Raw genomic sequence first — 17149 nt, forward strand, 5'->3', positions numbered from 1 at the left:
ACTTGCTCAGTTGAAGGCAATTAAATATTGGCTATCTTCTGTGACACAAAAGAATGCTGAACACAAGACTATCAAAATAATAAATTTAGCTTCAGGCAAGACTGAAAAAAGTGTACAGTGTTTTTTTTTTTTTTTTTTTTTTTTTTTAGTTTTTCAATGTTTATTTTAGCTTTGGGGGAGTACATGTAAAGATTTGTCACTGAGGCTTGCTGTACGAATGATCCCATCACTTAGATAGTGAGCATAGTCCTGATAGGTAGCCTTCCAACCCTCTCCCTCTTTTTATCCTCCTCCCTCAAGCAGTCCCCAGAATCTACTGTTCCTGTCTTTGTGTCCAAGTAAATTCTGTGTTTACCACAAGTGAGAACGTGTGGTATTTGGTTTTCTGTTCCTGCATTAGTTTGCTTAGGATAATGGCCTCCAGCTGCATCCATGTTGCTGCAAATAACATGATTTCATTCTTTTTATGGCTGCATAGTATTCCATGGTGTATATGTACTACATTTTCTTTATTCAGCCTACTGTTGATGGGCTTCTTGGTTGAGTCCATGTCTTTGCTATTGTGAGTAGTGTTGTGATGAAGATAAACATGCATGTGTCTTTTTGGTAGAGTCATTTATTTTTCTTTGGGTATATACTGGTACCAGGATTGCTGGGTTGAATGGTAGTTCTGTTTTAAGTTCTTTGAGAAATCTCCACACTGCTTTTTATAGTGGCTGAACTAATTTACATTCCCCCCAATAGTGTATAAGTGTTCCCTTTTCTCTACAACCTTGCCAGCATCTGTTGTTTTTGGAACTTTTTAATGAATGGTGATGTTGAGCATTTTAAAGTATATTTATTGCCCCCATGTTTTTCTTCTTTTGTGGAGTGTGTTCATATTCTTTGCCCATTTTTTTAAACAGAGTTATTTGTTTTCTGTTTGTAGAATTGCTTATAGATTCTGGATATTAGACCTTTGTCAGATGTATAGTTTATGAATATTTTCTCCTATTCTGTAGGTTTTCTGTTTACCGTCTTGATAGTTTCTTTTGCTGTGCAGCAGCCCTTTATTTTAATTAGGTTTCATTATCAGTTTTTGTTTTAGTTATAAATTCTTCTTCAAGGCTGATGTCTGGAATGGTATTTTCTAGATTTTCTTCTAGAGTTTTCATGTTTTTAGGTCTTATATTTGTTTTTAATCAATATTGAGTTAATTTTTGTATTTAGTGAAAGGAAGGGGTCCAGTTTCAGTCTTCTGAATAGATCTGTTGTTTCACAGTAGCAGAATCTATTATATAAATAACAGTGTACTATATACAAAAAATAACTTTACTGACAGTATATCTTTAAAGATCAGTTCATTTAGGAAGTCAAGGGAAAGATAAGGCATTGACAAATGCTGCAGCATCATTTGATAAGTGTTGGGCCATTGTACCATTGCTTTTTGGTCATATGGACCATTGCCTATTTCAAAAATGTTTCTTAAAATATGGCTATCAATATAGCCTTAATATCCTTAATTCTTAGAGAATGAAAGTTTTTTGATCGATTTTCTATGTTGGGCATCAGTTGTCATCAAAGGAGATCTACGTTGCTGTTCCTGGCTTGCTAGTTTTCTGAGTCCCTTTGAAAATGTTCAGCTGTGTTTTGGAGTCTCCCAGATTTGCAGATTCTCATTCCAATTTATTTTTTTCTTTCAATGTCTCCTATTTTGGATTTTATACAAAAAAAGAGGATAGGGCTTCTTTCATTTTAGGTTTCTACTCAACAGCATTCAATAATTTCTCTTCCTCTGAGGAGCTAATAGATGAATCGCTATAGGTCTACTCCCTTAGACGGTAAGTGGATAATAAAATAATACAACTAAAAATTCCAGAGCAAACTTTTTATGTCTCCTTGTGGCTTTGGAATATGCTTTATGTGGTTCTTAGCTCAGGTCTAGGCCATAACTTAAATTAAATTTGCAAAGATTACTATCTATACTAACAGTATTAAATAGGTATTAAATCATTAAATTGGTAGTTTTCTTGGGAGAGACCTTGAGGAAAAAGCAATTTGAATAGGAATTTGGGGAAGCGAGGTGAGGGAACAGGACAGTAGGTGATAATGTCAAAATAGGATAATGAATGTTAGAAGCACAAGGAGATAAATTTCAGATTGATTTACTTTCATTGGCTTTTTCCAAAAAATCTTTAAGAGATGCAATTTTTGTATCAGAATATTGTTCTGAAGACCCTGAACTTTTGTTCTAAAGTCTGATCCTTTCATATTTGGTACTTCTGTTCTTAAGCTCTTTTAGCTACATCATCTTTGGCATGTCAAAAGTTCTCTATGATGGCAATTGCTATTTTAAATCATCTTTGTGAAGTTTTGGTGGTTATCAAGGTAAACTAAAAATGGGGATTACAGTGAAAATCTATTTAGCAGTAATTCTGTCAGGTGTGTTTTAGATGCAGAGAGACCAATTTTAAGACAGTCATTTCAAACAGGATCTGTAAGTTTTGTGAAACGGTACCTCTGTCTTCTCAACACTGTATAGTTAATAGCCCAAAAACAATTAGCTTTAGACTGTCCAAACATGATAGGGAGGTTTTCTATGTTAAAGTGATATTGATTTTAAAGACAAAGACTCTCTTCCTGAGGGTATTTTAGAGCTCAGGGTAACCATTGTTGCTTCAGTGAAAAAACAGCCTAATGGGACCCTCTTATATATTTTTCTTTAAGGCTGGGCTAGACAATGTCTTATAGAATCTGTATACTGCCTGAGTTATTTGAAGGTTGTTTTAAAACACTGAATACAGGATCAAATGTCATAAACAACAGAAAGAACAAATGATTCCATAACTTGATTAATAAAAGAAAAAATATCAGCATATAAAGTTCACCCACCTCCTTGCTTTTGTTTTCTAGTTCAGCATTTTTTAATTTTTTTGAGATGGAGTCTCACTCTGTTGCCCAGGCTGGAGTGCAGTGGTTGGAGTGCAATGGTGCCATCTCGGCTCACTGCAACCTCTGCCTCCCAGGTTCAAGTGATTCTCCTGCCTCAGCCTCCCAAGTACCTGGGATTACAGGCATCTGCTACCACACCCAGCTAATTTTTGTATTTTTAATAGAGATGGAGTTTTGCCATGTTGGTCAGGCTGGTCTCAAACTCCCGACCTCAGGTGATCCACCCGCCTCGGCCTCCCAAAGTGCTGGGATTACAGGCGTGAGCCACCACGCCTGGGCTAGTTCAGCATTTTGGATTCCCACTAGCGTTGGGGCTTGACCACATAAGGCTCAGGGAATATGCAGTACTGTTGTAGAGTATGAAAGTTCTAATAAACAAAATCAACAAGAGTCTTGAAGGTATTTTCAATAGAAGACCTCTAGGCAATCATAATTCACTCTAATTTGAAAAACAAAAAGCTGAAACGATTTAGAGTTCTTGCTCTAGTTTATCTACAAGGCTGCACGCCTAACAGAAGGCCTACATCTTTCCTTATAACTTTGACATGAAGTAACTTTGAAAGCATATTTAATTAATGTAAAACGTCAGTATAATAATAAAATACTTTTAATGAGAGGGACATCAGAGTCTGACAACTTCACTTCACTTTACTAAGGAAATGAGGCCCAGAGAGGTCACATAAGTTTCCCTCTATCACACTGCCTAGTGGAGAGACAGACCTGAACACTGACTTTGGGTTCTGTTCAGTGATCTCCTCATTTGTGCCATTGCACCCTCCTGGCTGGACTGGCTATTAAAAAACTGCCTAGAACTTATATAACATTTCACCCCACTCTGGCATGATTAAAAGCTATAGGTGACTGGGCCCAAGAGCCACTGATGATATTAAACTTCAAAAATTGATTGACGGCATGAAAGATTGTATGAGATTCAATTAATTTCAGCTCTCCTGAGTAAATGCTAATTGTGAAAATTGCATAATTTTATTTTATTTGCTTACTAATGTGCTACTCAGTCTTATCACTTCAGCCTGGGCAATCCAAGCATAGGTCCACACTGGTTGCAACTTCTTTCTATTTTATACTAGAAAATATATTTATGAGACCCTCTGCCCCCAGCTAGGGCCTGTTTTATTATATTTTGATGCTTCTTGTTCAATTAGACATTTTGGTAATAGGTGTGGTCTGGAAATATTTGTATGTGGAATATAGTTTTATGGATCTATCTTGTCTCACCTTTGTCTTCTCCCTGCCCCAGATATTTAACTGCAGAAGACTAAAATGATGCATTCTTTTATTTGTATTTCCTCTACTTCTCAATTCTGATGTCCCAAAGGGACCAAATTTAGAAGTAGCAGCTTGTAGTAGTAGTCAGTGTAACCAAGTGCAAGACATTGGTTTTCCTAACCAGGTAAGCAGAAACACAGATACCTGTGAGCCTTCATCATAGGCCTGCTCTGGGATTCAGACGGGGTGGGAAAGCACTGTAGTTCTACAACACAAGGAATTAACAACTAAGGTGAACAATTGCATAAGCATCCACAAAATAGAGGCATTTTGTCCAAAGTTTTTTGCATGCAGCTGCATAAGAAAAGAAAGAAAAAGAAGAAAAGAAAAACAGAAATAAACCTCCACACGAGTCGTTGACTTTTACTCGGGCCATACCAGGCAAAAAACCCCACAACACAACATAACAAAAAAACCAGCCACACATTCTTTTTTATAGAATCTCCTCCAAGAACATTTCCACAGCAGGTTACTACAGTCCCTAATGTGATCAGCCCTTAACATAGTCTCTCCCACTATTGACTGTGCACCTTGAGGTTCCAGGAGGCACAGCGACTTCAGATGTCACAAGGGTTTGTCCTAAAATCTCCCAAACTAAACTCCAGTCACTGCCTTTCTTAAACTGTGCTTTTAGGTGTTGTGGAGACCTCAGTTCAAAGCCCATGAGATGGAGGCAGGAATAGGAAAGCTGCTGAAGAAAATGCCTGAATCTCCCAGGGCTTTGGAGAATTAGGTGGTAGGACTGCCCTGCACAGGTATCATCATCCTAGGGGGAAAAGAAATTCCTGGCCAGCAGTGGGTCACCCAGAGCAACAGGGCCTTGAGAGTCAAAAAAAAAAAAAAAAAAAAAAAACAACGCAGAAATTCCTGCCATCCTGACCCTCAAAAATGGAACTGAAAAGAGACACCAGAGAGATGCTGGGTTGTTAAGGGGTACATGGGAATATCCCATGTTTTGCTGCTTTTTCTCCTGGGCAAGGTGGGCTGCCAGGGCCACTCTGGGTTGGGTCCGTGGACTTCAGGAGGTTGCAGAGAAAGCTTCCTGAGCCTCGCCAGGGAACCACTGGCTAATTGCAAAGGCTGTACTTGTTGCTCAGTAAAGCAGGGTTATGGAATAATGACCCGTCCCTGTCCCCGTCTAGAGGTTTAGTGTTTTGTTCATTGTAGATTTTTCTTGCACTAATTTTGATTTTTTTATACTATTGCATTCAGATGTTATTTATTTTGTATTCTTAGGTTTATACCTTAAATTTTGAGCCATCTGAATTGTGGCTCTCTATATAATTTAGAGGAACTGGGAAGTTTAAATTAGATTTAATCAAAGAAGTATTTTGTCTGGAGCAAAGCACACAAACCCGATTACTTATTGGGTGAGTTCAAGAGTAGGCTTTTTCGAAAAAGAATTGCTGATGTTGGTGGATTCCACTCACAAATCTGTCCTGGCCTGTTCTGTAGCACCTTGTACATGTCTGGATTGTGCTCCTTAACAGAGTGACATTTGCAGATCATGTTCTCTAAGTATGAAAGTCTGTGAAATTATTCAAGAGAGCTCTCTTGTCAATTAAATAGTGGTAACAACAAATGATCTCTATTTTGATTACATATGACTAACATGATCAATGGAAGCTACCTCTAAACTACTAAGTGAAAGTAATAGGACAGTTATTATAGATGTTTGAATTTTTCATAATTTTAAAATTAGACATAACTAAATATATAAAGGACTGAAGTAGATGAACATTGATATTCTTTCTAATTTTAAAATTCAATTTTAATTTAGTGATTATTAGGATCTAATAATCTAACAATGGATGCTGACTCTAGTGTGGAGCAAGGAGAGTTAAATGAAGTGTTCATTGTGTTTGTCGTCATTATTGCACTACAGATACTATTTTTTACTGTTTCATTTGGAATAAGAGTAAACAGCATTTTCACATGGGGTAGAGAAGTAAGGCAGGAAGTAAATAATTTATAGGAAATAGGGTGACAGTTGCTTATTTGTCTAACAATACAGAACCATTCGAATAATGTTGTTTGTTTTCTGTTTGCTGCAGAAGAAAGTCTTCTAGGCTTATAAAAAGGAGTTTGTTTTTTAATCCTAGCTCTGCCCCCAGAAACTTTTAGTCCTGGGTAATGATAAACTTTCTTATGGATCACATTATAATTTCCAGACTGAGTCTATCATTTCTTTAACGTAATTTAAATTCTGTATTGTAATTTACTTAAGTTTTTGTTGTTGTTCATAGGTTCAAGAGGTGCTCCAATTTTCTGTTATGATGAAATTAATACCAGAGGAGACAAGTTTGGAAACTGTGGCACTGAATATTGTTTGTTTCAGTATGTATTTAGAAAATTATAAATCTGTTTGGAATGTAGGTTAGAGATTGCTAAAATCCTAGGAAATATATTCTATGCAGTCAAATCGAATGTTGGGGTCAGGTTTTCTTCATTACATAATCTGAGCTGGACAATATTATCCACTGCCTACAAGAACATGTGTTCGGTGCCTATAATGTTAAAACAACAATGACCGTAAAAATGGCCTCTGTTTATTGTTGTGATGAGTTAGACATTGTTATGCAGCTTGTATATATTATATATTTATAATATAAGTTATAAATATACAACTTACATACATCAAATGTGCATAATAATTACTTATCTCATTTACTATTGAAAAAACTGGAGACCAGAGATCATTTTCTCAAATTCAGCAGTTATTGTGGAACAGATCACAGCTGTCATAGTGTAAAAACCATCAGTTTTTCACTTGCCAGTTTGCCTTATGAAACAAAAAAGAATCATAACATAAGTCATTGTGCAACAAAAAAGTACTGAGAGAAAATTGTTGAAATTTGGATTTAAATTAGTAAATCACTTTTTAAAAATTTCACTATGTCAGCATCCTATGTTATCTCAATAAACAATAAGGTAATTTTTTTCTTCCTTGTGCTTCTAGACATATTCTATGTGGAAAATTAGTCTGTACGTGGGAACACAGAGACTTAATATCACGTCCAAATTTATCTGTGATTTATGCACATGTACGAGACCAAACATGTGTGTCTACATATCTACCCAGGAGGAAGCCACCTCCAGTACAGGCATCTGTTTCAAGCACATCATATTATTCAGTTGATGACAGAGATGAAACATTTGTACAAGATGGTTCCGTGTGTGGTCCTGATATGGTAATTAGAAATATAAAAATTAAAGTGTTTTAAAATTATTTTTATACTCATTTTGACAATATACTAACCAATGCATTTTCTTCCATTTTTTCTTGTGGTAAAATGCACGTAATATAAAAATTGCCATTTTAACCTTTTAAAGTATACAATTCAGTGGTATTATATACATTCATAATGCTGTAAAATCATCACCACCCTCTATCTTCATAAATCTTTTCATTTTGTAAAACTGAAACTCATTTCATTAAACAATAACGCCTCATTCCTACCTCCCCTGATCCCCTGAAAAACCACCATTCTACTTTCTGACTCTATAAATTTGACTACTATAGGTATCTGACATAAGAATAATATAGTATTTTTCTTTATGTGACTGGCTTATTTCACTTAGCATAAGACCCTTAAGTTTCAGCCATACTGTAGTATGTCAGAATTTCCTTCATTTTTAAAGCTGACTACTATTCTGTTGTATGTACATTCTGCATTTTATCTATACATCTGTTGATGAACATATGTGATCATTCCATGTTTTAGCTATTATAAACAATGCCACTATAATCATGGCAGTATAAATATATCTTCAAAACTGTACTTTCCATTTCTGAGGGTATATACCTGGAAGTAGAATTGCTGGATCACATGGTAATTCTATTTTTAAATTTTTGAGGAACTGCTGTACCGTCTTCCACAGTGGCTATACCATTTTACATTTCTACTAGCCATGCATAATGGTTTTAGTTTCTCCACATTCTCACCAACACTTACTTTCTATTTTTTTTCTTTTTTCGATCATAGCCATCCTATCAAGTGGTATCTCACTGTAATTTTGATTTGCATTTCCCTAATGGTTTGTGATTTTGAGCAGCTTTTCATGTGCTTTTTGACCATTTGTCTATCTTCTTTAGGGAAATGTCTATTTAAATGCTATTCCCATTTTTAAATCATCTTTCTTTGTTGTTTAGTTTTAGGAATTCTCTATATATTTTGGATATTACTCTCTTATGATATGATTTTAAAATATTTTCTTACATTCTTTGAGTTGCCTGTTTACTCTGTTGATAGTATCTTTTAATGCACAATTTAAGAACAATTATAAAGTCCAATTAGTCTATTTTTTCTTTTGTTGCATGTACTTTTGGTGTCATAGCCAATAAATCACTGGCTTTTGCCCTATATTTTATTCTAAGAGTATTATAGTTTTAAGGTCTTATGTTTACCTATAGGATCCATTTCAAGTTCATTTTTGTATGTGGTGTTAGGTAAAGGTTCAGTTTTATTCTTTTGTGTGTGGACATCTAGTTTCTCCAGCACAATTTGTTGCAAAGATTGCCCTCTCTCTATTGAATGGTCTCAGCACCCTTGTAAAAATTCAGTAGTATCTTTTGACCATATATGCAAGCATTTGTTTATGGGCTATTTATTCTATTCCATTGGTAATATATTAGTCTTTATGCCAGTACCACAATGTTTTCATTCCTGTAGCTTCCTAGTAAGTTTTGAAATTGGGAAATGTGACTCTTTTAGCTTTGTTCTTCTTTTTCAAGATTGTTTTTGGGGTTCCTTGAGATTCTCTATGAATTTTAGTATAAATTTTTCCATTTCTGCAAAAAAATCATTGGGATTTTTATAGTAATTGAATCTGTAGATCACTTTGAATAGTATGGACATCTTAAACTGCCTTGTTAAATTAATTCTTTAAGTACTTTGCTCTAAGTACTTTTTGATGCTATCATAAATGGAAATGTATTCAAAATATTCCTTTCAGAGTGTTCATTGTTACTGTATAGAAATGAAGCCAGTTTTTGTATGTTAATTTTGTATTTTGCCACTTTGCTGAATACATTGTTAATTCTAACAGTTTGGTATAATCCTTAGAGTTTTCTACCTGTAAAATTATGTCCTCTGGAAATAGAAAAGTTTTAATGGTTCCTTTCCAATTTGGATGCCTTTTATTTCTTTTTCTTGCCTAATATCTCTGACTAAACTTCCAGTACAATGTTGAAGAGAAGTAGTGAAAGGAAGTATCCTTGCCCTGTTCCTGATCTTAGAGGAGAAGCTTTAAAGTCGTATCATTAAGTATAATGGTATGTGGGGTTTTTATATATGGATTTTTATCGTATTGAGGTAGTTTTCTTCTACCTCATGACCGAGTGTACTTTGGGTGCTTGTGTTATGAAAGGTATTGAATTTTGTTAAAACCTTTTCTTTATCAATTAAGATGATCATTTTGTTTTCCTTCTTCATTCTATTAATGTGGTTATTACATTGGTCAGTTATCATACACTGAACCATCCTTGCATTCCAGAAATCTCAGTTGATCATAGTGTGTACTCTTAATATAGCGCAGTTTGTCAGCATTTTACTGAGGATTCTACATCTTTGTTCGTAATGGTTATTGGTCTGTATTTTTTCTTTACAGTGTATTTTTCTGGCTTTGATATCAGGGTAATGGTGACCTTATAAAATGAGTTAGAAGATGTTTCCTCTTCTTCATGTTTTTGGAAAAATTTGAGAAGAACTGGTGTTAATTCTTCTTTACATATTTGAAGCCATTATGTCCAGAAATTTTCTTCATAGGAAGGTTTATGATTATTAATTAATTAATTATTTGAATTATTAATTAAATCTCCTTATGAGTTAGGAGTCTGTTCAGGTTTTTAAGTTCTTCATAGTGTTGATAGGTTTTGTGTTTCTATTAATTTGTCAGTTTTATCAAGCTAATCCAGTTCACTGGTAAACAATTGGTCTTGGTATTCTTTTTTTTTTTTTTTTGAGATGGAGTCTCGCTCTTTCGCCCAGGCTGGAGTGCAGTGGCAGGATCTCAGCTCACTGCAAGCTCCGCCTCCCGGGTTTACGCCATTTTCCTGCCTCAGCCTCCCGAGTAGCTGGGACTACAGGCGCCCGCCACCTCGCCCGGCTAGTTTTTTGTATTTTTTTAGTAGAGACGAGGTTTCACCATGTTAGCCAGGATGGTCTTGATCTCTTGACCTCGTGATCCACCCGTCTCGGCCTCCCAAAGTGCTGGGATTACAGGCTTGAGCCACCGCGCCCGGCCGGTTTTGGTATTCTTATAATCCTTTCTATTTCTGTAGAATTGGTAGTAATGTTCTCACTTTTATTCCTGACTTTAGTAATTTGAGTTTTCTGTCTTTATTTGTACGTCTAGATAAAGTTTTGTCAATTTTGTTCATCTTTTCAAAGAACAAATTTTTGGTTTCATTAACTTTATTGTTTTACTCTGTATTTTATCTCTGCTTTACTCTTTATTTTCTTCCTTCTGCTAGAATTTAGTTTAGTTTGTTTTGTTTTCTCTATTTCCTTAAGTTGTAAAGTTAGGTTGTTGATTTTAAATTTCTCTTCTTTTTTATGTAGCATTTATGCTAATAAGTATTCCCCCTAGAATTTCTTTCACTTCATTCCATAAGTTTTGGAATATTGAGTTTATATTTCTATTTGTTTGTATTTTCTAATTTCCTTAGTGATTCTTTCTTTGATCCACTGGTTCCTTAAGATTGTTTTGTTTAATTTCTATGGCTTTGTGAAGTTTACAGTTTTACTTAGATTATTTTTCCAGATTTTTAATTTACTTTTTTTATTAGAAATTATTATTCTAAATTTTTGATAGATTAAATAATTTATTTTTAAATTTTTATAGATTCAGGGAGGTACATGTGCAGGTATTGGTGAAGTTTTGACATCTAGTGTGCCTGTCACCTGAATAATGAACATTGTCTCCAGTCAGTTATTTTTCAACCCTAACCCCCTGATTCTTCCCCACTTTTGGGGCTCCTGGTGCCTATTATTTCCATCTTTATGTCCATGTGTACCCATTTTTTAGCTTCCACTTATAGGTGAGAACACATGGTATTTGATTTTCAGTTTCTGAGTTAGTTCATATATATGATAATGGTGTCTACCTTTATCCATGTTGCTGTACTGCATGGGACATGATTTAATTATTTTTATTGCTACATAGTAATTAATGTATTATATATCTTTATATAGCTAGATATATAATTCATTATTATATATAAAAATATATAATAAATTAACATATATTAGTATAATATAAAATATATAATATATTTTATAATATTATATAAAAATATATATAATATATTATAGAATATATTTTACATATAATATAAAATATATTATATTAATGTATAATAAATAAATTATATAATTCATATATAATAAATTCAGAATAAATTCGTATATAATCATATATAATAAATAAATTATATACCTAGATATATAGGTATATAATACATGAATTACTACACAGTAATGTATATAATATAAATACATAAATAATATGTAACAAATTCATTTAATTATAATATATGATAAATGCATTTATTAGATATAGAATATAATTAATATAATTTATTATTTATAATGATTCTTATATATAATAAATGAATGATATATCTAGATATATAAAGATTTTTATAAAAGATATTTATATATAAAAGATAAAGATATATATCTAGATATATAAAGATATTTATAAATTTAGATAATTCATTTATTATGTATTATATAGTATATAATTAATTATATATTATATAATAAATGAATTATATATCTGTTACCTTTACACATGAATTATATATATGTGTTACCTTTTCTCCACATGAATTATGTATATGTGTTACCTTTTCTTCACATATATATAATTATATATGTGTTACATTTTATCCACATCCTTACCAACATCTATTGTTTTTAGACTTTTTAAGAATAACCATTCTGAGGCCTGGTGGGGTGGCGCACACCTGTAGTCCCAGCATTTTGGGAGGCTGAGGAAGGTGGATCTTGAGGTCAGGAGACTGAGACCATCCTGGCTAACACGGTGAAACCCCGTCTCTACTAAAAATACAAAAAAATTGGCCGCGTGTAGTGGCGGGTGCCTGTAGTCCCAGCTACTCGGGAGGCTGAGGCAGAGGAATGGCGTGAACCCTGGAGGTGGAGCTTGCAGTGAGCAGAGATTGTGCCACTGAGCTCCAGCCTGGGTGACAGAACGAGACTCCATCTCAAAAAGAAAAAAAAAAGAAAAAGAAAAAAACCATTTGGACTGATGTGAGATGGGGCAGCATCATAACTTTAAATTACATTTCTCTGATCTTTGGTGATGCTCAGCATTTTATCATATGTTTGCTAGCCACTCGTATATCTTATTTTGAGAGATGTCTGTTCATGTCCTTTGCCCACTTGTTACTGGGATTATTTGTTTTTCAGCTGAGTTGTTGCGTTCCTGGTGGATTCTGGATATCAGTTCTTTGTTGGATGCATAGTTTGCAAATATTTTCTCCCATTCTGTAGGTTGTCTGTTTACTCTGTTGTTATTTTTTTGCTATGTAGACACTTTTTTAAGTTTAATTATATCCTATCTATTTTTGTTGTTGTTGTTGTTACATTTTCTTTTGGAATTTTAGTCCTAAATTCTATTTGGGGTTTTAATCCTAATTTTTTTGGATAGAAGAGTTGTTTCCTAGACTTTCTTCAGGAATTGTTATAGTTCCATGTTTTAGGTTTAAGTTTTGAATCCATCATCAGTTAATTTTTGTATATTGTTAAAGGTAGGGGTCCAGATTCATTCTTCTGCATTTCGCTAACCAGCTATCCCAGAACCATTTATTAGATAGAGAGTCCTTTCTCCATTTCTTATTGAATTTTGGGTGTGGATCTTTTATCCTGCAACTGTCCTGTGTTAACTGAGTTGTAGGAGTTTGATTGTGGACTTCTTGGGATTTTTTAATGTAGAAAATAATTTGGAAATAGAGACCATTTTATTTTTTCCTTTTCAATCTGTATATGTTTTATTTCTTTTTCTTGCTTTACTGCAATGGCTAGAACTTACAGTATGATGTTGAATAAGAGTGTTGAGAGAGGATGTCCTGGACTTTTTCCTAATCTAAGAGGAATGTATTAAGTCTTTCATCATTAAATATGATGTTAGATGTAGGTTTTTTTTTTTTTTTTGCAGATGCCCCTTGAGTCAACCATCTTCTACTGCTAACTTATTGAAGGTTTTTATTATACTTGTGTCTTGAATTTTGTCAAATGCTTTTTGTGTGTCGATTGATGTGGTCACATGATTTTTCTTCTTTAATTCATTGAATGTTGGATTACATTAATCAATTTTTAAATGTAGAACCAGCATTACTTACTTGGTGTTAATATCACTTGGTCATTGTGTATAAACTTTTTATACATTGTTGCACTTAGTTTGCTAGTATTTTGTTGAATAATCTTTGTATCCAAATTCATGAGGGGTATTGGTCTGTAGTTTTTTTTGTTGTTGTTGTTGCAATGTGTTTATCTGATTTTGGTCATTTTATATGGCATTATAAAATTAATTGAAAACTGTTTTTTATTTTTCTGTTTTTGGAAAGAGATTGTGTAAAATGTATGTTAATTTTTTCTTTAAATGTTGATAGAATTCTCTAGTGAAATCATTTGGGCCTGGAAATTTCATTTCTTAGGAGTTTTTAAACTATGAATTCAATTTCTTCAATTGTTGTAATGGTCTTCAGATTATAAGCTGTTTCTTGGTGATTTTTGGTTGTTCATGGTTTCCTAGAAATTGGTCGATTTCCTCAAAGTTTCTGAATTTATAAAGGTAAAGCTGTTCATAGTATTTCTTTATAATTCTGTGTAATGGCTGCAGGATCTGCAATGATATCCTTTATCTCATTTCTGATATTGGTGATTTGTGTCTCCTTTTTTAAACTTGTCAGTCTTGCTAAAGTTATTAATTTCATAAAAAATTTTCAAAGAATTTGCTTTTTGTTTCATTGGTTTTTCTCAGTCTTGCTAACAATTTATTAATTTCATAAAAAAATTTTAAAGATTCCACTCTGATATATTGGTTTTCTTTATTTTCCAGCTTTTAATTTCATATGGAACTTGCAATCAACTTCATTGATTTCTGCTTTTATTATAATTTACTTTCTTTTGCTTTGAGTTTAATTTCTTCTTCCTTTCCTCCAGTTTCTTGAAGTGGTAACTTCAATGATTGCTTTGAGGCTTTTTCTCATTTATAGCATTTGCTCTTATAAATCTCCCTCACAGAACTGTTTTAGCTGCATCCTACATATTTTAATGTATATTTCTGTTTTCTTTTGGTTCTATGTTTTTTTTTTTAGTTCTTTGAGGGTTATTTGATACACGAATTATTGATAAATGTATTGTTTTATTTCAACATATTTAGAGATTTTCCTATTGTATTTCTTTTACTGATTACAGGTTTGGCTTTATTATTATCACAGAACATGTTCTCATAATTTTAATTTTTAAAAACTTGTTTAGGTTTTCTTTATGATAAGGAATATGATATATCTTGCTGCATATTCCATAGGCACTTGTAGAAATGTATATTCTGTTGCTGCTGGTTGTAGTGACCTGTATATGCATCAATTAAATCCTATTTTGTTCAGATTCCCGTATATCTGCTGACTTTCTGTATAATTTCTGTAAATTACTGAGACAAAGGTGTCAAAATATCCAACTTCAATTGTGGATTTGTCTATTTTCCTTTCAGTGCTATTACTTTTTGCCTCATGTTTGGAGGCTTTGTGGTTTGAGGTGTAGATATTTAGGATAATTGTGTGTAATTGTTGGAATGATTATCATATCATGACATAGTGTCTTCATTTGTCTTTAGTAATTTTCTTTGCTCTGAAGTCTACTCTATCAGGTATAAATATAGCTACTCCTGCTTTTATGGATAAAAGTTTGAATGAGATATTTTTTCTGTCCTTTTTATTTAAATCTATCTCTGCCATTGAATTCGGGGTGAGTTTTTAAAAGCATCACATAGTTGAGTCATGCCTTTAATACAGTGTGGCCTGGTCTTTTGGTTGGTATAATGTTTTTGCCTAAGTATGTTATTTCATTATTTGTTTCCTCTGGTTCCCATTCTTACTTTTCTCTTTTCTTGCCTTTCAATGGGTGATTTAAACATTGTTTTAGGATGCTATCTTGATCCAGTTATAATGTTTCTAAGTCAGCCATCTCTTTGAGTAGTTTTCATAGTGGCTGCTCAAGGTCTTACGATATATATATGTGGCCTAAAGAGGCCACTTTGAGTGAAATGAGAAAACAACCTCACTCTCATTTTAGTTGTATTTACCTTCCTTACATTTAAGTGTCATTGGTGGTGTTATAATTTTTGTTTCAATCATTAACTGTAATTTTAAAAACCTATAAAGAAATGGATAGTCCATTTTATTTACTCATCTTCCTTTCCTTGTTTTTTACTTCCTTTGTGGTGTTCCAAGATTTCTGATAAACGTTTCTTTGCTATTTCAAGTTTACTGATTTGAGCTCAGTCACTTGGCTTTTTTTTTTTTTTTTTTAATTTAGGTTATTCTATTTTTTCTTTCTATAATTCCCATTTGGTTTATTTTTATATCACCTTTTCCTTTGCTAAGATTTTTGTATTTTTAAATTTGTTTCAAGAAGATTTGTAATTGATTATTTATTTATTTTTAGAATAGCTGCTTTACAGTCCTTGTCGTATAATCCTATCATCTGAATCATCTTGGTTCTGATATCAGTTGGTTGTCTTTTATCATTCAAGTTGTGATTTTCTCAGCTTTTGGAAAGACTTAGTTGCATCCAGAAATTGTATTTATTATGTTAGGAGACTCTGTGTCCAATATAAAGCACTGTTTTAGCAGCAAGCAATCTCGTTTAGGTCTTGGCCTTCTTTTGTGGGCTGTTCCAAAGGCAGTCAGATCCTTTACAATGTTGTTTGGTTGGCTTGGTTTACCTATTGCCACTGGGGCTCTCCATGGTCTTTGCTGGTGTCTCCTGGAAGGATAGGAGATTCCTCAGGCCAGCCAACTGCATGTCTCTCTGTAGGGGAGAGGTACGGTGGAGTTCTTCATCAGGTCCCAAGTTTCTCACTCCCACAGTTTTCCTTATGTCTCTGGATAGAGAAAGGGGTCTCAGACCTGCACATTCAAACAAGCCTCCTGTGCTAATATATTTGTTATGTTTCCATCTCTCCTTTTTGTTCTACCCATTCACCTGGTAATGTCTTTACATGGTATGAATTTTCACTCAAATGATTACATAGTCTTTAGGTGGACCTTAGGTGGGCCTCTTAAAGAATGTTTAAATAGAATATTGAAAAGTTAGGTAATTCTCCATTTTCCCTATTTATTTACAAGTTCAGCAGTATATGTTATTAATGATCTTCACACCTCTTTTAAGAGCAATATAATATTTTAGCAATTTTTATACATAAATTTTTTGATGTTCTGACATATATAATCTAGTAATTTTGCATGCATTATTAGTGAGTAAATCTCTAGACAAGAGTTGAAGATCTCAAATGAATAATAGTTTTGGTTGAGTAAGATATTATGTGAGCAAGAATTTTTCTTCATTGGCATGGTTTTTGCGATAACATTTTTTGAATTGTATTTATTGTTTCAATAGAAAAGCCAAATGTGTGTTGGTTTTTACTTTTTATAATGGACTCTGATTTTTTCCTGATTGGTAGATGAATACTTTAATTAAACTATTATTACAATATTATGTTCTACTATAATATAATGCACATTATTGTTATTATTTATATAACATACCAAAATATGAAAACAACATTAACAATTAATTAATGTTGCACAATGTAATTATGCAATATTGTTGGAAACATGTAATATTCTATAAATTAACAATATATTTAATATGATTTTAATAGCCTAATTGATTTAAGTCAA

General features: G+C 33.1%; 1 protein-coding gene across 1 annotated transcript in view; it reads left to right on the plus strand.

The window, feature by feature from the left end:
• Positions 1-17149, plus strand: part of LOC117095166 (disintegrin and metalloproteinase domain-containing protein 5) — a 132889-nt gene that overhangs the window by 104325 nt on the left and 11415 nt on the right. The window contains exons 15-16 of the mRNA XM_033231875.1: positions 6465-6555; positions 7178-7409. Coding sequence (XP_033087766.1) covers positions 6465-6555; positions 7178-7409 — 323 coding nt within the window. The remainder of the gene's footprint in view (positions 1-6464; positions 6556-7177; positions 7410-17149) is intronic.

Source organism: Trachypithecus francoisi, unplaced genomic scaffold (assembly GCF_009764315.1).
Source record: "Trachypithecus francoisi isolate TF-2019V2 unplaced genomic scaffold, Tfra_2.0 Contig01440, whole genome shotgun sequence".
Taxonomy (NCBI): domain Eukaryota; kingdom Metazoa; phylum Chordata; class Mammalia; order Primates; family Cercopithecidae; genus Trachypithecus; species Trachypithecus francoisi.